The 24,732-nt window shown below is 42.3% G+C and overlaps 1 protein-coding gene and 1 non-coding gene across 2 annotated transcripts in view; both read right to left on the bottom strand.

The window, feature by feature from the left end:
* Positions 1–24,732, bottom strand: part of LOC124548268 (discoidin domain-containing receptor tyrosine kinase B-like) — a 302,795-nt gene that overhangs the window by 20,733 nt on the left and 257,330 nt on the right. The window contains exons 13-14 of the mRNA XM_047125163.1: positions 23,071–23,214; positions 8,053–8,351 (exon numbers count right to left, since the gene is read on the bottom strand). Of these exons, the coding sequence (XP_046981119.1) occupies positions 8,053–8,351; positions 23,071–23,214 (443 nt within the window). The remainder of the gene's footprint in view (positions 1–8,052; positions 8,352–23,070; positions 23,215–24,732) is intronic.
* On the bottom strand, positions 1,406–1,480 carry Trnas-cga. Its single transcript has one exon. It is a non-coding gene; the product is annotated as a tRNA-Ser (tRNA).

Raw genomic sequence — 24,732 nt, 5'->3', positions numbered from 1 at the left:
AGCCTGGACGGGTTTATATCGATAATAGGTCGTTGGTCATAATGTTCTGGTAGATCAGTGTAAATTTTTGGTCAAGTCAACGTTCCTTTTTTTCAACTCATACTAAAGGTACATGGATGAATGAGATATCGTTAGAAAGTTTTTTAACCGGATTCTGCCACAGCATACCGATTTTTGCTAAAACTTACTACTAATGATACATTATAAAAATAAAAGAGTTTTAACTAGCGTGGGCAAATAGGCCTCATGAATGCTCAGTTTCATGCCTACACTGGGTGTAAATTTTAAGTCGACAGACCAGAATAACACGAAAAATGAGCTTCACTCTAACATTTGTGTAAAATCCAAAGTTGATTATTTTCGAGGGGGACATCTGCTGCTGCTAAAATTGCCCAACTTTAAAATTTCATATGGGAACCCCCAGTTTTTATTGCAGAATCAGTATCTACATAAAAAAACTACGTACATTTTGTCTTGACATATGTTTTGATTCTTGGTAGTTCGCGCTGTAATTCAAGAAAATCGATGTTCTCTTTTTTGCGTGGAAAATAGTTACGGATAGATAAAAAATACTTATTTACTTCGTAAATTTTGATTCGCTAAAACTAAAACTGTCCCTCTCTCTCCCCATAGGATGGGGAGAGAGAGGAATTAGAGTTTTACGAATGTTGAACCAAATACACGACTGGCCATTAAAATTGCTACACCAAGAAGTAATGCAGATGGTAAACGGGTATTCATTGGACAAATATATTATACTAAAACTAACTTGTGATTAAATTTTCACGCAGTTTCGTTGCATAGATCCTGAGAAATCAGTACTCAGAACAACCACCTCTGGCCATAATAACGGCCTTGATACGCCCGGGCATTGAGTCAAACAGAACTTGGATGGCGTGTACAGGTACAGCTGCCCATGCAGCTACAACACAATACCACAGTTCTTCAAGAGTAGTGACTGGCGTATTGAGACCAGCCAGTTGCTTGGCCACCATTAACCAAATGTTTTGAATTGGCGAGAGATCTGGAGAATGTGCTGGTCAGGGCAGCAGTCGAACATTTTTTGTACCCGGAAAGGCCCATAAAGGACTTGCAACATGCGGTCGTGCATTATCCTACTGAAATGTAGGGTTTCGCAGGGATCGAATGAAGGGTAGAGCCAAGACTCGAAACGCATCAGAAATGTAACGTCCACTGTTCAAAGTGCCGTCAATGCGAACAAGAGGTGAGCGAAACGTGTAACCAATGGCACCTCATACCCATCACGCCGGGTGAAACGCCAGTATGGCGACGAAGAATACACGCTTCCAATGTGCGTTCACCTCGGTGTCGCCAAACACGGAGGCGACCATCATGATGCTGTAAACAGAACCTGGATTGAAACTTCCTGGCAGTTTAAAACTGTATGCCCGACCGAGACTCGAACTCGGGACCTTTGCCTTTCGCGGGCAAGTGCTCTACCAACTGAGCTACCGAAGCACGACTCACGCCCGGTACTCACAGCTGTGAGTACCGGGCGTGAGTCGTGCTTCGGTAGCTCAGTTGGTAGAGCACTTGCCCGCGAAAGGCAAAGGTCCCGAGTTCGAGTCTCGGTCGGGCACACAGTTTTAATCTGCCAGGAAGTTTCATATCAGCGCACACTCCGCTGCAGAGTGAAAATCTCATTCTAGAACCTGGATTAATCTGAAAAAATGAGGTTTTGCCATTCGTGCACACAGGTTCGTCGTTGAGTACACCATCGCAATCGCTCCTGTCTGTGATGAAGCGTCAAGGGTAACCGCTGCCATGGTCTCCGAGCTATTAGTCCATGCTGCTGCAAATGTCGTCGAACTGTTCGTGCAGATGGTAGTTGTCTTGCAAACGTCCCCATCTGTTGACTCAGGGATCGAGACGTGGCTGCACGATCCTTTACAGCCATGCAGAAAAGATGCCTGTCATCTTGACTGCTAGTGATACCAGGCCGTTGGGATCCAGCACGGCGTTCCGTATTACCCTCGTGAACCCAACGATACCATATTCTGCTAAGAGTCATTGGGTCTCGACCAACGCAAGCAGCAATGTCGCGATACGATGAACCGCAATCGCGATAGGCTACAATCCGACCTTTATCAAAGTCTGAAACGTGATGGTACGCATTTCTCCTCCTTACACGAGGCATCACAACAACGTTTCACCAGACAACGCCGGTCAACTGCTGTTTGTGTATGAGAAATCGGTTGGAAACTTTCCTGACGTCAGCACGTTGTAGGTGTCGCCACCGGCACCAACCTTGTGTGAATGCTCTGAAAAGCTAATCATTTGCATATCACAGCATCTTCTTCCTGTCGGTTAAATTTCGCGTCTGTAGCACGTCATCTTCGTGGTGTAGCAATTTAAAGGCCAGTAGTGTCTTAATTTTGTTTGTTTGTTTCGCGGTCAACATTTGTAAAACTCTAATTCCTCTCTTTCAAACCCCATCCTATAAAAGAGATGGAGAGTTTTAGTTTTGGCGAAGTAAATAAGTATTTTTTATTTATCGGTAACCATTTTCCGCGCAAAAATGAGAACATGGATTTTCGTGAATTACAGCGCCAACTACCAAGAATGAAAACAAATAGTTAAGACATGTACTGCAATAAAAATGGGGATTCCAATTTGAAATTTTAAAGTTGCCTCCCACCGCACCCCCTGGGGGATGGGGTGCTGGGCTAATTTTAGCTCCAGCAGATGTCCCCCTCGAAAATAATCAACTTTGGATTCTACACATTTTTTCGTGTGAAGCTTATTTTTCAAGTTATTCTGGTTTGTCAACTTAAAAATTTACATCCTGTATATCATAAGGCTAACTTAATTAGTCACGTGTGAGAGACCCCCTTCTCATAATGTCTTATTATAAAAACTACTTTATTCTTTTTAAATACTTATTACCTGGATAATCTGTATATAGCAGTGTCATAGATAGTACCCATAATCACGACGGTAGTTCATTACTCAGCCCGTCGAGCAAGTTAACTGTTCTAAACGAACATGCTTTCCGAAAAGACAAACATATTGGTCATTGTCGCGTTGAACTGTGATTCACCTGTTGCCATTACGGCCGAACGTACTTGCGTAAAGTGAGAACTACTGTGGCGCGCCTACCGCGGAGCGCGAGCCCCCGAATGTCTGCCGGCCGCACAATTCTGACGCCCGCCGCTCCACTCGAACCGCGGCAGGACCAAGCGGTCAGCGAGTACACCATCAGACAGCGACGCTGGGTGCCGCACCGGTATCTCAAACGCCACTCGCAAGTACCATTGGCGTGCACCGATCGAGTCTATGTTCTGCTTCTGCCTCCCAGCCAAGCAGCTAATCAGAAAGACGCAGTACTCAGCACGTCGAGAAGTTAAGCTCGCTCCGGGGCTGCCGGAGGCAATGACATCGCAAGCCCGGAACCGATGATACTCGTCAGAGTCACCGGCGATGTCGCCGTCCAGCCAGTCTACCATACTCTGCCTCCATACAACCAAGACATTGGCCCTGGGGTCCTGACTGCCAGCTCGGGGCGTCTGGACTTTGTCATCGTTACGGCGACTGCAGTTAGTAACAGTAACTTTTTCAGCACTCATGCTCTTCACAGACTTAGCGTTCACGATGAGTGTGCTGGACAGCGGTTTTTGGAACTTTAAACTTCGTTCTACGAGTTCCATCGTCCAGCATGGGCTTGATTGTTTGTTTTCCAATTACTGACCTTTCTTTAAAGACAATTGTTTACTACACTGTTCAAGAATACCTCTTCTTCTCCCAGTAAATTTTTCGAAGAAATATGTAATTTATTTGGTGTTAATTTATTAGTTTTGTAAGACACATCGAGAAGCAACTTTTTGTATTGTTAATATTTTGCTAAAGGCTCAGAAGTGCGTACATCCAGTCGAATGGTGTCAATAAACATTTTTCCAGTTTAAATTCCGTGCATCAATTGAAGGGCTTATTTCAATACTGGTACAAGTCCATGTTTTTCATATTGAGATACAGAGTCCTAAAGGTAAATGAGAGCTGAAAAATTTGCAGTTGAGATACCAGAAATATTCAATCATATGGATTTTTGCTAGAGATGAACATTTCTTTCTGTTTGTTGGGCTCATTTATTTCAGAAGTATTATACACAGAAAAGTGGAGGTAATGGACTTGTACCACTACTGAAATAAGCCCTTCAATTATACTGGACGTTAGAAGTGCAATTAAAATCTCTAAATACTGTTAGAGGTTAATGTGGCCTTACTGATATCCACGTTAAGAAGCGAACACAACGTTCTAACCCAAACATTTCATATTTACTGCAGTTATGACTCCGAAAAGCCCGGCGAAGTGTCCGACAGTCAGTTGTCTACTGCAGAATTCTTACATTCAGGATTACCGAAACATTAACATACATTAAACAATAATACTATGGTCAAGTTGATAAGAAACCTATCTGCAAAACAGAGCTTAGTCGATGGAGCTCGCTCGGTTGTAACAAAACCCAATGAATTTACAATTGATGCTCAGCTGATTGAGCTGGGAAACCTGTTGTAATACCGCGGATAGACTTAACATCATCTGATCCAAGTATGCCTTTTCAACTGACAAGAAGAGAGTTCCTAAAAACATTTTATTTGCAATCACTATGAAAGAGTAGTAGGGATAAACTCTTTAAAGAGCAGGACTGTACTTGCCAAATTATGTAATTACTCACGGACAATTGTGTGCAGCCTTTTCCGGGTTAACTAAATCGCTTTACATTTTGATATTCCTAAAAAAATTAAAAACGAAAATTACACAAAGATTTCCTTATTACGTCAAATATCGTTTACACCTAGGTATTGTAATGTTCTGTAAAGAATTTTGTTCAAAATTATGTGCGTGGCTGTGTATCTACAAGAAAGTATTAGAAATTCATGATTATGATTTCATGTCGTTTGGCTGCTTTTGAAGATATTTGCTCTTCATTCCACCGAGCGAGGTGGCGCAGTGGTTAGACACTGGACTCGCATTCGGGAGGACGACGGTTCAATCCCGCGTCCGGCCATCCTGATTTAGGTTTTCCGCGATTTCCCTAAATCGCTCCAGGCAAATGCCGGGATGGTTCCATTGAAAGGGCATGGCCGACTTCCTTCCCCATCCTTCCCTAATCCGATGAGACCGATGACCTCGCTGTCTGGTCTCCTTCCCCAAACAACCCAACCCCAACTCTTCATTCCCGCGCAATTACCCTTATTATAACGACAACAAGTATTCCTGATAGTATCATTCTTTGAAACTAAAGAGCTGGCCGGTGTGGCCTAGCGGTTCTAGGCGCTTCAGTCTAGAACCGCTCGACCGCTACGGTCGCGGGTTCGAATCCTGCCTCGGGCATGAAAGTGTATGGTGTCCTTAGGTTAGTCAGGTTTAAGTAGTTCTAAGTTCTCGGGGACTGATGACCTCAGATGTTAAGTCCCACAGTGCTCAGAACCATTTGAATGATTTTGAAACTAAAGAGGTACGAAAGTTTGACACGAGTCCCACTAAAGAGGGGCGGATGTTTCACATGAGTCCCCTGGTTTTCATGAACCAGTATCAGGTTATCACGGTTTATTTTTTGAGTTCTGGAAGCTGTTTCTTTAATTGGTATGCTCTTGTGCCTTTATTAGTCCTCGGTACTAGGTGACTCATTGCTGCGTTAGTCCGCATCTCGTAGTCTGGTAGTTAGGGTTGCTGGTTCTAGATCATGGGGTCCTGATTTCGATTCCCGACCGGGTCGGAGATTTTCTTAGCTTGGTGCTGGGTGTTTGCGTTGTCCTAATCATTTCATCTTATCTTCGTCGACGCGTAAGTTGCCGACGTAGCATCAAATAGAAAGACTAGCGATAAGTGACCGAATAACCCCAGACCATTTCTCCCGGTTAATAATACGAGGCGATCATTTACTTTCATTGGTCGCTTGACCCTATCGCTGGTGCTGGGTGCCCGCACATTTTGACTTGGCCGCGCAGTCGATCAGCGGTTGGAAACCGCGTGCCGCGCCGTCTTGCGGGAATGTCTAGCATCAGGGGCACGGGCACACAATAGTAGTGCTAGGCGTTAAAGAGAGAGACGGAGCGGTGGTGAGTCAATCTAGTCTGGGTGCGTGCGGGACGTGTGCGAACGCTGTGGGCTTGGAGAGGAGGAACGGCGCTAAAAACTGACAGCAGAGCTCGGAGGAGTGGCTGGTGGAGTCATGTTGCCCACTGTGTTTTCGCCGGAGCAAAGCAGTATGTGCGGACGGGTAATTACTCTCGTTTTAAAGCGATCTGGCAGACGTCCAGTATTTGATGCAGTGAAAAATAAGGCACTGTATCGTGTCTACGCTCTTGATTTGGGGAGTCCTGTAAATGCCTCTATACTTTGGGTACGTAAGCCGGCTGCAGCTGTATTTGTCTTGCGCGTGTCAAATGTCGTAATCAGTTACCAGGAGTCCTCCTCGTGAAAGTACCGTCCCGCCCCTTTAAAACTGACTGTAGTACAGAAAAGTGGTGCGAGCATGGGGTAATTTCATACCACAATTTTCTAAAGTCTCAGTGGTGCCGGTGGTAATTATTTGACAGATGCCTCTACTTCGTGATGTGTGAAGAATTCGTTCGGTGGATCGTGTTTGACTGCAACTGAGCTGGTTCGTCACAGGAGAGCGACCCATTTAATATTCCTTGTGATTATGTGAAATTTGCTTAAGTCTTATCGCATCACAAAGCCTTCACCAAAAGTGTTCGCCGAGTGAGATTAGCCAAGCGGTCTAAGACGCTGTAGTGATGGACTGTGCGGCTGGTCCCGGTGGAGGTTCGTGTCCTCCCACGTGCATGGGTGTGTGTGTTTGTCCTTAGGATTATTTAGGTTAAGTAGTGTGTAAGCTTAGGGACTGATGACCTTAGCAGTCCCATAAGATATCACACACATTTGAACATTTGAAAAGTGTTCAAGGAAGAATAACATTAAATTAACTGTTCTTATAATGAAGAAATACTAGGGTCCAATTCAATGTGTTATCTATTGGATCTATTGGACATTAAGATTGACCTGAGTTTCATGCTTTGATCAGATTGAGTTTTGATCCCTGGGTTAGACAGTAGTAGTATTTTACTAACGGGACTTTATTAACGGCTTATCTTAACTTAAGCTACTCCTTTAAAAAAAATTGATAAATTCGAAAGATTGCTGTCATTGAGGTAGTACATTGATGTCAATGATATTGAAAGATTCGTGGGTTGTGAACTTCGTTACGAGTAGTCCCTACGAAAAAATGCACAGAATAATGTCCAACCTGTGTGTGTGAATCAGCCCAGTGCACCACTCCACCCTTTCGAAGTAAATTTCTATTGTTTTGTTGAAATGCCAAATCGTTTAGGTTCACGATTGGTACACACGTTATCTACGAGGGCTGTTCGGAAAGTAAGGAACGATCGGTCGCAAAATGGAAGCAGCAGCGAAAATAAAAAGTCGTTTTATTTGCAACAGTTAGCTACATCTTCCTGCTACGTCTCTACATAATCGCCGCTCGGACATAGACCTGGATCTCTTCCAACCTCTTCACGCAGCCGTTGTAAACGGTAGCCGTATGTGCTTTCCACTAGTTTTCTATGCTGCACTGCAGAATGTTGTCTGTGGTAAAATGTTGTCTTCATACCCAGCAGTTCATTTGAGCAGAGACAAATATCAGGGGAAGCCAACTCCTGGCTGTATGGTGGGTGATGAAACACTTCCCATCGAAAATGCAACATTGCCCCTGCAGCTTGCGGTCGAGACCTGCCATGAAGAAGGAAATGCATGACAGTTAAGTTATGTGGGGTTGCATGAAATCGATCGAAATATCACGGCAGACGTATATTTGGAGGCATTGTTTTCTAAGCATCGTTATGTGTTCACTGTGCGCTCAGAACTGAGAGATTCGACGGAACGCTGTCTACGGGCATGGAAGATCACTGTCCAACACATACGTGCTAAACTTTATCGGTTTCTCACTGCGGTTTCCATTTCGCGAGCGGTCGTTCCTTACTTTCCGAACAGCCCTGGTACGATGGAGCAGCGACGAGAGTGCAGACGGACCTGAGGGGCGGCCTGGTGGCGGCGTGGTACTGCAGGTAGAGCGCCAGGTCGCCCAGCTCCGGGTACTGCGTGAGCGCCCAGGCGGGCTGGCCGGGCGCGGGCGCCGGCGACACGGCGAGCAGCCGCGCCACGTGCTCGTCGCTGAGCGCCGCCAGCATGCGCAGCTCGCGCGCGCTCCCGCCGCCGCCGCCGCCGCCGCCGCCGCCGTCCCAGTCACGCGGCAGCGTCCGCGCAAACACCGTGCGGCACGCGCCACCCGCCGCCTGCAGCGCGGGCTCCTCCGTCTCGCACAGCAGCACCTGCAAAGACGCGATTTATCCATGTACCGCAGCTAGCATATGCTACGACCTGCCCTACAGCCGCAATGCTCAGATTTTCGAGGCAAAAGATTCAAGTATTTGTGGCTCGCAGCACTCCCGCAAGAAAACATATGAATAGAATTGTCTCCATTTATTAACAAAATTGTGTTCCTCAACACAAATTGTCTCCTTTGATCGGTACTGAAGCTCAACACGGACTATGTGCAAAAGTGTCACTAATCTGGTAGAAAATTTGAGACTGAATAAAAAGTGCACTGAATGCTTAACCCTAGCACGACTAAGCTCGGATCTGTCACATGGATGTCAAATGGGGGGCAAATCACCCTCAGATTGTTTTCACTTTTTAACATTATTTTGTATTTTGTATACAAATAAACTAAATAAAGTAATGAATATGAGAAAGATTATTATACACTACTGGCCATTAAAATTGCTACACCACGAATATGACGTACTACAGACGTGAAATTTAGCCGACAGGACGAAGATGCTGTGGTATGCAAATGATTAGCTACTCACAGCATTCACACAAGGTTGGCGCCGGTGGCGACACCTATAACGTGCTGACATGAGAAAAGCTTCCAACCGGTTTCTCATAAACAAACAGCAGTTGACCGGCTTTGCCTGGTAAAACGTTGTGTGAAGTGTGAGGAGGAGAAATGCGTACCATCACGTTTCAGACTTTGATAAAGGTCAGATTGTAGCCTATCGCGATTGCGGTTTATCGTATCGCGACATTACTGCTCGCGTTGGTCGAGATCCAATGACTGTTAGCAGATTATGGAATCGGTGGGTTCAGGAGGGTAGTACGGAACGCCGTGCTGGATCCATATAAATCAGACTTGTGTTAAGAAATTATAAAAGAATTTACAATAGCAAACCACAAATAAGGAAACAGGAAATCAAAGTCAGAAATTATAATTTAGTTTTTCCTTCCTACTCACTTTCACTTTCAGTTTCACAACCCATGCATATGATTGTTTGTGCAGAATGAGTGGAACACACATACTTGGAACACCTGCAACCAACTATAGGCACTTTTGTCATCCTCTCTTTTTCCTTTTTAGAGCTTTTGCTCTTCAGACAGATGTGACATCTTCCTCTTGAATACAATTCAACAGATTGATCAGTTGCAGTATTGCTTGGGAGCGTTTTCCCTAGAACACTTTCCACTACACAGCTGAAAGGCTTTTGTAAACCCATGATATTCTTTGCTCTCTCTTCGACAGCTGGCCTAACAAGCTGTTGGCCTAATTCTAGCAGATACAGCGTTCTTACGTTACCCTTCTTCTTATTCCAGATTGGGTTGTTTATCGTGGAAATTATTCCAGCATTGAGACAGGCAATATCTATCAAGGTGGAAAAGACGGATAATGACTACCTTCTCGTCCCTCGTTTTACTAAATGATGTCGCGACATTTCATCAATGCTGTCTACGCCCCCTTTGGTTTCATTGTAGTAGAGATTGATGTTTGCCTTTCTTTTCCCTGTCTAGTCGTCCACCTTGTTATCATTGTGTTGTGGGGAAAGAAGTGGGAGAATCTTAGTATGCTTCAGTATGGCGATGTATGAAACCAAGGTTGCCTGTTTTCGGAAATGTGAATAAGAACTTAGCAGAAAATAGCTCTCGACCGTCTTCTCTAGTTGTTCTGTTGTTTTCTGTTACTCTTCAATGTTCCCACCAAAGATAACTTGTCATCATTGTAAAGCTCCTCAGCTAAGTCTATGGATGTATAACAACGATCTGTTGTTATATTTCTTCCACTTCCATCTAGCGGATTCACTAGGCATCTAACAAGTGGCATTGCACTCCGTTCCTCGGAAGGTTGTTCATCCTTCTCTGCGTAGACCTCCATTTTAGAACATACCGGGTGTATGCATCTGATAACATCCTAATCAATATACTGTAATTCCCAGGCTTGTCTTTCATAAGACCTTACAGGGACGTCTTCCTCGAAATATGGAGAACATTTAATCGATCGTTAGTATGGTATGTAGTATTAAACAAACATTTCAATGTTGTCGAAAACTTCACGAGGGGGGCAAAACTTATCCTGATTTCGTGTTTTGGTTCTTGTTCCTTTATCATCAAATCTAATCAGGGGTAGAAGTTCTCCACATAGAATACAACTCATTGTAGCTATGTAGACATTCTTTCCCAGTACTTTACCCCATAAGTTCTCAAGAGGCAGTCTAGTATCATTATTTGTGCCTATTTGTATCAAAATACGAATGAGGGCGTACATTTCTTCTATGATTGTAAGTTTTGCGTTTTTATAAGGAGCTTCTTGGTTTGTATAGTCCACGATAATCTTCATTATTTCGGGAGTTATAAACTTTTTGAAAGATTCTGGCACACTAGAGGTCAAGCCTTTATGACTCAAACCTTCACGGAAATTCACTATACTTTGTACTGACCTGCGAACTTGACTTAGGAAGCGCCGAAATATATTCCTTACTGCTTTTTGCTGCAACAATGATGCATGAAGCACCTGCATGCTGTTCATCAGGCGATGAACTCCGTGAACTTGACTCATTTTCAATTGCTGTGTCACTACTGTATGCCACAACTGTATCATCATCTTCTGGATCGCTTTCATCACCTCCACTTGCTTCATTTATAATAGCTGATACATCTTCATCTGTGAGAAACCTCTGATACTGACGAGACGCTTTATTAGAACTGCGAGTAACGTACAACGGCTCGAACAATAAAGGACATTTATTTCAAAACAATGATGGCAACACATTACAGCGGTACCAACAGTCAGAAACTTCATTTCTTTCTGCCATGTTGAGAAATATTTTAATGAGACAAGTTGTCTCACTGATGTCTAACGGGTGGGGGTTGGAAAAGCTGCCCACACATATTATAAAACCATGACAGCACATACGCTTTGTAAAGTCACGTCTACTCTGCGCGTCGGCCGGCGTGGCCGAGCGGTTAAAGGCGCTACAGTCTGGAACCGCACGACCACTACGGTCGCAGGTTCGAATCCTGCCTCGGGCATGGATGTGTGTGATGTCCTTAGGTTAGTTAGGTTTAAGTAGTTCTAAGTTCTAGGGGACTTATGACCACAGCAGTTGAGTCCCATAGTGCTCAGAGCCATTTGAACCATTTGATCTACTCTGCGCAAAAGAATTAAAGTGATACTTATTTGACTTATTTTATAGTCATTTTCCACCATAGCGAGATAGAAGGGTGAAATTTGGCTCAACTTTGCCTAGAAGCTTTTTCTGTGATGTTACAAAAGCGTGCGCCATGCGACATCACTCATGGTCTCGGCGAGGCTTCAAATAGCAGAGTGTCGTCACGTGCGAAAGAAAGGCCTCAACTCAGAGATTCATGTGAGGTGTAAGGTGAGTTAAAGGGGTCACAATTCGACCAGAATTCACCAAAATGCTGCCTAATGCCATCGTACTGAACGTCATCACGTCGCCCCCCCTCCCCCGCCTCAATCACATCTACCCCTACTCTTGACGCCTTTACGAAGGAGTCAGAATCGTGACCCTGAAGACTGAAATTATGCGATTTTCTTATGAGCTGCCGTGAAAATATATGGGACGCAATGCTGCTTAGAAATGACAAGAAAAGGCATCAGAAGGTGCCCTAAAGAGCGTAACTTTAAACAAAATCTTTCCTTGGAGCCTGTATGTACACGCATTTTGCATCGGAAACGACAGTTCTTTGTGCTATGTGCAACTGATCCGCGCTCTTGACAACCTTTGACGCTGCTGACACCCTCCAGATGATTCACCCCCTCTCTAAGGACATCGTGGGTCTCTAATCCAACTGAACATGATATTCCTTTGGAGTATCCTACTACGGTATACGGTATGGGACCACTAAGAACCGTTAAAACCCATTCGACGATGTGTAGAAAAGAGTGTTTAATGCTTTTTAGGTCCTCCTGTTTCGGCCCTCCTGTGGCTCGATCACGTAAGGGGGGTTTTCGACATTGACACATTAATGCATAAAGTATGCAAGTGTCCCTTTAAGGCCCCCAATTTGGCAAACAACCTCCGTGCCTTACACGCAGCCTTGTTGAGTACTTTCAAAATATGTCTGTGCAGAGACAACACTTCACCACTTCCTAAGTGCCTGGTGGGAGATAACCTCATCGACACTCCTCACCTATCACATACCCACAAGCAGGGCCGGGAACTGAAACCCGGTCCTCTGCATTGAGGTCAGATACAGTGGGTGCTTAACTACAGAGGTTGACATTGTGCTCAGATCCCCATGCTGAATGCCGCAATGTTAACATTGGGATTTCTTAATAGATGTGACGCTACTTCACTGCTTTCTACGAGAGGAGTTCCACAAATAACGGAACACACTTTTTCTCTCGATCGATTGAAGTTGAAAAAGTGCGATAGTTGTCGTGGGACATCGTGAAATATTCCCGCTTCAGCGATGGAATACGAAGTCTTCGAAAGTGTGTTCCAAGCAGAGAGCTATCACTGAGTTTCTTTTCGCGGAAAACGAGAGCATCGCAGATATTCATAGGCCTGTACAGAATGTCTTCGGAGACCTGGCAGAGAACAAAAGCATAGTGAGTCGCGAAACCTGTCCGCTCTCAAGTATGCCTACCGGTCGCACAGAGCTGTCACTCCCGCAGTGTTGGAATGTGCAGCCAAAATCATTCAACGTAACTGATGGATCTTAACGAAACATCTCGCTGCACAACTGGACGTCTCTATTGGTAGTTCTGACACCCTCGTCCACCAGTTCGGGTACCGGTACACATAAATGTGCGCCCACTGCGTTCCTCGTCGCTAAACAGAAAACCGTAGAGACCAGCGAAGGATCGCGTATGAGAAGTTACTTGTGCGTTACTATGCTGATGGTCAAAATTTTTGACGCAGCAAGACGTTGGTTCCGACGTCGACCAGTAGAGTGGCACCATGCGGGCATACAGGCCCTTCCAGTAAGGCAATAAGGTGGCGTAAGGCTGTGACATTGAACCGAGATTATGTTAAAAAATCAGGTTTTATAGCCAAAACAGTGCGGAATAATATGGTGCATTGTAATCCTGAATGTAACGAAATTGTTCTCAGAAAAAAATATGCTTCATTACTTATTGAACGCCCCTCGTACTGTGTGGCATTGTTCTACGGGGCTGTCACGCAATTATTTTCCATCCAGATGTCAGAAGTTCGATTGGAAAGGCTAATTCCTTACAAAAGGATTGAAAAACCTGTCACATATTGTTCATAAATGCTCTAATGTCCTTGTATTGCTTGGACATAGTGAGTGGTGGCTAAATGTGCATATGGAGATATATATATGGATAAATTTACTTGCGTATTGATATTGTAGAGTAGACGTGTTCTTCCTGTTTGTGTATACCCTAACTGATTGCAGTATCGTTTATACTGCCGCACAGTTCCTAGATGGATGTACGTAATTTCCAACAGACGCTGACCATCACAGCCCTTGCGGGGTAGACTAGTGGCATTTATTTATCACCCGCCTCCACGATCCGACATTCTTGGATGTTACTGCGTCTTCCCGATTTAGAAGAAATCCAAAACATCTGTTTGTTAACATTGACGGTTTTTGTGTCATCTTAATGGCATTGCAAAAAAGGCAATCTGATGGGTCGTTCCAGTGTGACTAACATTTGTTATGTTGGTTATCTAGAAGTCAAAAATCGAAACGCTCTAATTTGTGAAATAATCTCTTATTAACCGTTATTTTCTTACATTACAGGGATGCAATTTAGTACTTTTAAGAAATACGATCTCATATCGCTAAACAACTGCCCAGAAATTCATCAGATCATGAATTTCTGCTAAGTTTGTTGAGTATATGCTAAAGAGTAATGTTTGTGTAATTTCTTTGGAGAGGCATGTGACAACATAGTGACCGGAAGATCAACGCATCATATGAAATAAAATGAGCCTCCGTTTCTGGTGACAGGCTAATTGAAACATGGTGGGGAAGAGAAGACATAGAACATATAATTCACGACGAGCCTGCACGTAAATTTTACACAAGTTTTCTAGGCACTGCAATATGGCTGTATGTCGCACAAGAAGAACTTTCTCTGTAGGCTAGCTGTTTTCTTGACTTAGTAACACAAGATCACACAAAGCAGCAGAATCTGATGTGATGCGCCGTAACATTTCTGTTATTTTACTATGATGTGTGTAACCGATTTTTGAATCACATAATGAATTAATATGAAACATAGACGTCTTACAGAGCTTCAGAAACAAATGACATTCCATGAATAGTTGCAAACGTCTTCAAACCGAAAACATCTGCCTTTTATGACTGCCTAGAAGCTCAAGGACTAGCTTCAAACTATACGCTGGTGCTGCTTATTTCCCGTCTTCCGCAACTCGAAGACGATAAACTTTGACCCTGAAACCTGGTTTTCGTTTGCTTTCGCGTGAGAAATTTCCTTGCTAACAGTCTAATTTAAAATGAGAGTTTCGCTCTGCAGCGGAGTGTGCGCTGATACGAAACTTCCGGGCAGATTAAAATTGTGTGCCGGACCGAGACTCGAACTCGCAGGAGAGCTTCTGTAAAGTTTGGAAGGTAGGAGAGGAGATACTGGCAGAAACAAAGCTGTGAGGACGGGGCGTGGGTCGTGCTTGGGTAGCTCAGATGGTAGAGCACTTTCCCACAAAAGACAAAGGTCCCGAGTTCGAGTCTCGGTCCGGCATACTGTTTTAATCTGCCGGGAAGTTTCAGTCTAATCCAGTATAACAATGCTTCCAAAAAAACTTTTATAACTTGGACATAAATACAGACAGCATCGTTCTTCTCCGTGGAGGTAAAATGTGTGATTTATCCTCACAACAAATATCTTAACACGATGGCAGTTATATCTAAATGCAGTCCAAGGCCTGTCATGAAGTTTGCAGTGATATATTTTATTTCATTGAATTTTATTTCCTTTGAATTTATCCTCGTAACTTTCAACTTGGATACTCTTTGTACACCGCAAAGTGAAGCTGTCCTTGACTCAAAGATTAGGTTGAAAACTGCAATATTTTACTGGGCATAGTCCCATTGGAGGTGGCGTGTACTTGCTTTTCCCTATTTTTGAACTAATTTGCCCAGTCAGTTAGTGGGGGCCCTAGAGTTTAACGAAATCCACAAGCCACAGGGCTTCTTAAGTGTTTTATCTCTTTCAAAATATAGTTTTACTCTTGGTTTGGCTCCCAAAAGTCACATTTCCATCAGTTCTAACCGCTTTCTGTCTTTAAAAGGTTTCTGTACTGATTTTCATGCAGGGTGGGCTCAAGACGAACGACTTGAGAATCTTAAATTTGTCCTGTGTTAAGTGATACATTACTTGCCTTTGACACAGTCTCAAGAGTGTGTTATAACAAGACAAACAAAAAGACGAAAGTAAGTAGTGAGCGAACGTTAAACACTATTAGACAGAGAGAGAGAGAGAGAGTGAGAGTGAGAGAGACAGAGTGATTTCATAGTCCAAAGTAACAGCCGAATTTAATAACAGAAAACTATACTTGAGTCTTGATAACGATGACAAAGCCACCGTCCATACAACCAGCCAGTGAATGGTCTGCAGACTACAGTTAAGGTAAAGAAGCAGAACTGACAAATGAATCAGTCTCACTTTCTGTAGACAACCTGACATTCAGTCACTTCATTTATATAACGTTGTGTCTCTGGGCCTCTGTTGGTACTCGTCGACACATGTGTCACTACCTTGAGATTTAATGATTCAATTTGTGTTGTCACCTGGAAGTAGTAAGTTTCCGTTCGTTCTAGGAATCTCTTCACTGCCGGGAAAAGTGACGAACATAGCTAACTAGTCTGTCGGAAATCATCGATTGAAACATAATGGCCATGCACCTGGAGAACGATGAGTGTGTACTGCGGCCATGATCTCGTCGAAACAACTCTCGTTACACCAACGCAATGTCAGAATTGAAAGAAAATATGAAGGATGCCGTTTAATATTAGGCACAGTGGTATGTACTCCTGTCGCATCTTCAAAACGTACACTTAAGAGTAAATTCTTCAGGGAAGTGAAATGATGAGAACTTACGGCTACGCATGATAGCAGTAGTCTGTCTCTGTCGCAAGTGTTTAAGCTGAAGCTTGTTCATATCTAATTTACTGTATTATCTGCTAACTCTCCTCTCAACTCCTAATATTATTAATTTAACTTTCGAATTTCAGTGTCATTCCCTCCTTATAATTACAAAAATATTTTCATTGTGTCTTCAAACACTTACTTGGCAAAAATTTTGAATATTCTTGATGTAACAAAATAATATTAGCGGGAAAGTGCTTGCACCACTTCCGAGACACTTAACTGACAAGCACTTGAACTAAGTGAATTACTTATACAAGAATTACACCGCATCTTTTTCGGAACGTGTGCACGCTGAAAAACAAAACAAAATAAATCAAGGGTTATTCATCTACGTAGATTTTTTCGCTCTGATATAGCAAACTCAATGTAAAATGTAAGTCTGCAGGTTCAATATTAAATGTTTGTGATCGTTTAGCACTAGCAGGTTGTGGCCGATTTGTAGTCAGTGACTGCCCAATAAAACGTTGGTTTACATTTTTCTTCTACAGTTACCCAGAAAATGATTATCACATCAATGTATCAGAAGTAGTCAATAATGACACTCTGAACGAAATTAAATTCTCGACATACGGGGATATATGGCACTTTCAATTTAACATTGAGCTTGATTTAAGAGCAGTATGACTGAAACTCATGTAATTTTGCGCCAAGCACCACGTATTCAGATTAGAATCAACAATGATGTGCGTCATTTTATAGCGAGATATTCTTTCGAATTATTGAAAGAAATTAAATTATTTACAAAAATACATCTCAGTTGCAAAGCATTATTTGAATAAAGGTATTTTCTGGGACAAGCGCATTATATTTTGCGGATTCTCTTTATACGAAAATGAGTAAATAGATGCTCGCATTTATGATAGCGCGCTGAAAGATAAGGCCTCCAAATTTTTAATGTGAAAACATCTCAAAGCTATTTAAATGAGACAAATGTTATTAACATTCTGCATCTTCGTTCTTCGTGAAGACATATTCGTAACCCTCTACTCCTACAGGGCTCCGAATTGTAGCACGCAAGATGGCGGTGTTGAACATAACTGTGTCGATGCGTGAGAAACAATATGGTGTAATGGACTTCCGAATTCGAAGAAATCGTCCACACGTGGAGCACTTACTCCTTCTACTTTATAATGCCAGACCACACATTAGCACTGAGACACCTACAACAATTCGACGCCTTGGGTTCATTGTCACCAATCATCTTCCATCCAGTCAAGACATTTCCGCATCTAAGTTTCATCTACAACTTGAAGAACACCTTCGAGCACTTCACTTTGACAGTGATGAAGCGGTGGAAGCAAAGGTGAGGTTGTAGCTCTGTCAACAAAGTCAAACACTGAACGGGGACGGTATCAACAAACTGGTCTCTCGTTGGGAGAAATGTGTCGTCGCCAGGGTGATTCTGTTGAGAAATAAATCCTTGAGTTTTTTGAGGCATTACCTCTCAGCACGCCCTCGTACCAGTGAAAATGGACCTGGAACGTAGCAAAAAGCGTTATACTACTTTTCTATACTAACAGAGAAACCCGGCGTTGCGCAGGTATTTATTAACAGCTGTGCATACCTTGCAGCGTATGAATTATGTGTCGTACAATGATATAATTCTGTATGTACATACAGCGATACGTGTCAAAACTGTCTGCACTACTTGTTACGAATGGAATAAGTAGCAAACGTCATGCATGATGCGGCAGTTTTTCACCCATCTCATTCTTTATGACGTCACGTCTCCTAAACTGGGTCGTACAATGATATAATATTGCAGTTGCATTCAGTGGTATATGTGCATTCTGTCTGCAAAGTGTGTCAAGAATGCAGTGAGTAGTAAAGAAGTAGTAGATAATGACATGCCTCATACGATACTTTTACTGATTTATAAATACCCTAAGCACATTTTACACACTTTTCACACTTTATTTACGATTTATTTTCATTCACTATATAACTCTGACTACACACACATCACTGTTTTTATTCAATCACTGCACTACTTTTTCGGTTCCTCCCTTCGTCACTGAAAAAACTGACGTTCGAACCCACGGCGGGTCTTGCTTTATATCCCCTACTAGTTGGTATCCCCACCAGTGGCTAATTTCAAAACATACCAAAATGACCTCGAATGGTCCACAATGTTCCAGAGAATTCCTCAACATTCGAGAGTGTTCCGAAATGTTTCATAATGATCTGGGATGCTCCGGAATGTTATCGAATATTTTGGAATTTCTTCAAATATTCCAGACTAGTAATGAACATTCCGGATCAATCCAAATCTTTGTGAAACATTCCGGAACATTCTGGAACGCTCTGATATGCTTTAAAATTCTCTGGAATGTTCTCGAATACTCTTGAATGTTCTGAAATGTTCTAGAAATTTCTAGAGGGCGGAACCTCCCAGCCCCACAGCTTCAAAAGCACACCCTTAAGGTAAAAACGGGAATCGTCTTCATGGATGGGGTTAGAGGGCTGCCACGCCATATAAATCCCTTGCTTGTGGTGGGACTCGTTTTTGAGTTTTGTGGCACGCACATTGTACATTTATTTCATAATATATATTGGTTATGACAACAGCAAAACTGAAATACTCTGATGTGTGAACTTTTGCGTGTGTAATCCTTGTTCTAAAGAAGACGAAAGTGACAGCGCAGAGGGTCATCGTTACTAAAGTTTGAAAACAACGAAAGCTTGTCAAAATCCCCTTTATTTATCTTTTACATGTTGGATAAATCATGTTAGGAATATGGCTCAAGATGTATAACAATAAAACAGTTGGTAAAGAAAGAAAAGAGAATGAGTAGCACCAAGGACAGAACCTTTGAGGGCCTTTCGCTTCACAGTACGCAACTTAAGGATATTTTTCTAGGATTACGTTTTTGACTATGTGTATGTGATTAAAGACCCATGTCTTCCTCAGACGATAAAGCGTTGAACTTGTGGCTAGACTAAGACTATTGTTCTCGTACTTCTGCGATTTGGGATACAGTGCAGCCAGTACAAAAGTACTGGACTGAAGTTTGCACTCTGCGCTGATATGAAATCAGCTGATAGCTGTGAGGAGGTCGTGCCTGCGTAGCTCAGTCCGTAGAGCACATGCCCGTGTAAGGCAAAGATCTCGAGCTCGGGTTTCGGCTCGGCACACAGTCTTAATCTGCCAGGAGCTTTTATGTGAGACGCTGCCGAAACCCACTCAGTCTCCATGTTCACCAACTTTGCACGTTCCTCCTATAAAAAGCGTCATGCAGTCACCACATGGGTCTGCAATGTGACAGGCACTTTGTAATTGGCACAGAAATGTCATACAATTGATACCAGGGAACTTACTCTCTTTTACGGATTAGAGGAGCAAAATCGTGCTTTATTATGCCACCATGTGATTCGAATCACGGCTTTTCCATATTTGAATCTGAATAATATTTTTTGCTGAACCCCTGTCACGTATCAGACGGTGGCAAACTTTGTGAAGCCGTCCTTTCTAGCTGGTGAGAGGCCCATTGGTAACAGAAATACGTAAAAAAAAGAAAACAATAATGTTGATTGAGGCTGTCAGATGATCCGCAGTAACAGTTCTGAATCCGATTTTAATCATGAATACCATTTTCTTCTGTTTAGCAGATGTCATCTATTCTTGAAGTGCAAGTATGCTCCGAACATTTTACTGCAGAAAAATACAGCCCTGTACGAATTCCAGAGTCTGGTGCTTCAGAAGTATATTCCTTGAGAAACACCGAATACACACGGAAATTGAGTTTCTCTCGACGTATAAAAGTTTAAACAACTTTCTGAAATGCAGTCTGGTTTCGCACTCGAGAGCCGACAATATTCAGACAGGTCAACACCCCATCATTTTTTGCCGGCCGCGGTGGCCGAGAGGTTCTAGGCGTTTCAGTCTGGAACCGCGCGACTGCAACGGTCGCAGGTTCGAATCCTGCCTTGGGCATGGATGTGTGTGATGTCCTTAGTTTCGTTACGTTTAAGTAGTTCTGAGTTCTAGGGGACTGATGGCCTCAGATGTTAAGTCCCATAGTGTTCAGAGCCATTTGAACCCATAATTTTTCAAGGGCACAAATGCATTTGCACATGCAACTGCAAATTTAATCATATTTATTATTTTAAATTTCTGGAGACCAATTAGTGTTTGGCCTACTATACTGCATTAAACTGCCAATTCATCAATGAGTGTTTTGACAGCTCAACCGATCCAGAGCTTACTTTCAAATAAGAACCGAACATTTCCGATGCGTGTATGTTTTCTCGCCTTGGGATGTCAGTAGCCGTAAAAACGAAAAAATTTACTCACTCTTCTACATTTCTAGGTCTATGTAATACACCTGTTCCAGCTTCCGATATTTAACTTCGTCTGTGTCTCCCGGCCTTTCTGCATCTCTTCTTTCTTAGGGCTTTTTCTTGTTTATGACGTCTGGAGCTTGAAGCGTTGTTTCCAATCTTCTCTGTACATTTAACCTTCTCATTTAAATTGTAAATTCTCAGTTCTTCCTGGATATCATCATGAGCAACCTTTGGTAGTTCTGAGAAATCTCATTTCTGCAGACTGTATCTCAGTTTTATATCTTTTTCTCTCAATTCCTGAATTCGCTGTTATAAAGTAGCACAGGCGCTGCCACTGTTATATACAGTTATGATTTTCTGACTTTTCTAGTTTTATTTCTTTAAAGTTTTATTTATAGTTCTGCAAACGCGACGTTGGTGTTCTTTTCTGTGTCTTTGCCTATGTCTAGACTTACTGAAACTGTAGACTTCCTCAAGTACCTTTCTTTCGATAATGGTCTTATCGAAAACTGTCAGTTTTCCGTAGTGAGGCACAACTTTTTGTTTAAGTGGCAGGTATTTTTTGTTGTAATGTTTTCTTCCCAACTCATAGAACTTAAACACAGGCTGTTATAGGTCTATCTCTGTATTTTGTAATACAGTTACGTTATCGGCACACATTGTAGCATTTATATGGTAGTCCTTTTCGGTTGTATACCTTCGTTGACTTCCTTCTTCCAGTTTCTTGTAAGTCCTTATTATAGATTAAGAAAAATCAGTAACATGTTACATCGCTGTGTGACACATTGATTTGTTGTCGTCGTATTCTTTTATGGAGATTCCGCATTTATGGTTATTGATATTTATTATTGGCTTTACTTATTGGTGTCTCCGTATAGGTTCCTTGATTACCTGCAGAAGATGCATAGCCTCGCTTGTCTTGTCCAGTATTATCCATAGGCTATCATTGCTAATGGCCCGACCAGAGGCTTTTTCGAAGTCGATATAGGAAACATGTATTTCTAAATTGACTACACGTCATTCCTCTAGAATTCTCCTGATAACTACGAGTAATAGTAGTCCCACTGCACGAAGGTCCTTTCCTTAATTCACTTGGCTTTTCTCCCAAAGAAGCATGTGTCATTACTTTCAAAAATTGTTATTAGTCTTGAGTAAACTGTATCAACTGTATTCGAGAGGCTTGTAACTTTTTAAAAAGTAAATTGCTTGGACGGTCTTCCAATCATTATGGATTTATAACATTACTATCATTTTTTAGATAAATTAAACAGCCTTAGTTCACACAGCGTCCTTCCATGCTTAAGAAGTCCAACATTTATTCCATCTGTGCGACAAATTCTGCGATTTTTCAAACTTCTGACAACCTGCTGAAACTCATGTAAGGTTACTGAATTAACTGCCTTTTAGGGGGTTACGCATACTGTATTTATTGAGAATATTATAAATTCTTATAATGTCGTATCCACTGTTCTTCATTAATGACTATAATTCTAGTATTATCTCTTTTTGACTGATTTAAGTACTTTAACGTTTTATAAGCAGAGTTTGTTTCCCATGTATATAATGTTCGATATTTGTAATTAATTTGTCCCAAGATTCTTGACGTGTTTACTTATTACTTCCTTAACATGGTTCTTTTTTTTTCTACTCCGACTCTGTTTCTTGTGCTTTTTTCTAGTACGAGCTCATAAGCCTTTTGTTTCCCCATCAAGCCTCTTCAGTTTCTGTGTCCATACTTATAACCCTCTCATTTTAACTTTCTCTGCTTACTAATCGCTTCAAAAGCATCTCTTTAAACACACTCCTGTACATGGTTCCATTCTGCCTACTCATCATCTTCAGTTGGAGTTTTCACTAGGTATTCCTGTCGTCTCTAGTGAAACAGTTTCTTAATGCTCACTTCATCGTCATAAACATACCTTGACCACTTCTTCTGAAGAATGTGGTTCCTTTCAGTAAATTTCTTCCATCTTCCTATTAAACTTTTTGTTTCAACGAAGAGGAAATGCTCTGAATCTTATACATCTTTTCCTCCATGTACCCTTATATCCTGCACTTGATTATTCTGGTTTGAGTTTACGATAAAGTAATCTGTTATCGATATAAAGGATTCTACAGGCCACTTAATTTAGTAATGTATTTTTCCCTAAAAGAGAACCATATTTTCAGTTTACTGTAAGTGTCGAACTTCCTTAACTCCCGTCCATTATCACTAATGATTTGTTCTCCGAAAGTGGAAGCTACTTCCGGTACAACATCAGTTACTGATTTTGGAATGAATGTGTGCCTACGACGACGAAAGTACTCTCTCACGGGAGACTGCCTACCTCTCCCAGGTGGCAGGAGCCAACCCTTTCGATGACCCTGAGGCACTCCCTGGGCACCTGCGGCAGCGAGGGAGCCTCCTTGCAGCGGTAAGGACGGTCCGCCACGGGCACGATGTTCCAGCTCACGGTGGGCGGCGTCTGGCGCTGCAAAACGTTCATAAACACTGAAATCAATGTTTCAGAAAAATTACCCAGTTCTAAACAATACAGAACGAAAATCTTAAAAAACAAGCAAAAAGCTTATCCTCAAGAAAAGTAATGTAGAACCAACGGAAAATGAAAAGGAAAAAAATATTTCCTTTAATGTATAGTTGCACTTTTATTATGTCTACTGGCTACCGATTTCGGCATCATGGACAATCATCGGAACGTCCCCTGGAGCCAGCCGTGAGTCTCATTTCCCAATTAGATGTGCCAAATACTGTGGAATCTGTAACACAAAAACTTGGAAAACGAGATTGACGACTGACACCACGGGTGCCAAAATAATAATAATAATGAAAGTGCAATTATACATTTTTTTTTGTAATTGTGTAGGTCACTGTTGCAACCGATAGTATGTCGGGAATATGTAATATGGAAAGTTAGTAGTGGGTCGTTTCCTGCTTACTACGTGTCTTATTATTCTGCTCGGTACCAAGGTGTATAGAAAATCAGGGGAACGAATTAACAGGTGAAGCAGTCAATGAATGAAGCATGCAGTGTAATATTCCTGCCCCCTACATGCTGTGACCTCGCTGCTCAGGTAGAGTTACTTGTACATGGGAAGAAAAGTGACTGAAATTCCCATTCATGCAGTCACAGACGAGGTGTGCTCCACCACGTGTAGAACGCAGCCCTATAATGTATGACTTCTATCTGCCGCTTGATGATTCTTCAATCAGTGCTGCTTGTGGTGCTTCGGTCACAGTATGAAGCAATATGGTTGGCTGTGCCTTACATTGAGATAAAAGGGCTAGTTTATCTACACCCCTTCAAGTTATATCGGCTGATAAAAGAAGAGTGTGGGACGACATTTAAGATCCCATGAAATGCTGGACGTGTCGTGGGCGATACGTCATTGGCCGATGAGCAAATGCTTAGATTGCTTGGATGGAAGTCGACCGCATCTTATTCAGAGCAACCGTTCTGCCATTTGCTTCAGTCGATTTATGGAAGCCTAAATGCGTATGACGCGAAGGGGATTTGAACATCGCCGTCCCGAATGCACGTCCAGTGTGCTGGCCACTGTGCTACCTTTCTCGACAATATTTCTGAGAGCAGCTTTTAATATGTTATCTGCGTTGCTGACTCATTCAAAATTTTTGTAAGCGATCAGCGAGTAATACACCCTTTGCCATTACTTTAGTATTCCTCAAGTATTATTTGTGTGTTAATTTAATTTTTTTCCTTTGAGCCAACTTGCAACGTTTCACTGATTATGCGACATGTGTCGAGTCAGAGTGGTAGAAACTGATCGCAGTTTTACATAAGACTGCCTGCTACAATTATCCACACTTGTAGAGGTTATAGTGGGAATATACATGATGAAGTTACACATAATGGATGTCTGAATGTAACTCATTAAAAGTCACACTAAAAACAAAATCGACTTGAGTTATAACTCCCATTTCGTATGTAATACCCATGTATGGTAGGCTACACATACTAAATGATAATATA

Source organism: Schistocerca americana, chromosome 1 (assembly GCF_021461395.2).
Source record: "Schistocerca americana isolate TAMUIC-IGC-003095 chromosome 1, iqSchAmer2.1, whole genome shotgun sequence".
In the NCBI taxonomy this organism is placed as follows: Eukaryota; Metazoa; Arthropoda; class Insecta; order Orthoptera; family Acrididae; genus Schistocerca; species Schistocerca americana.
The sequence above is the reverse complement of the archived record's forward strand: the minus strand, read 5'-3'. Positions and strand labels throughout refer to the sequence as shown.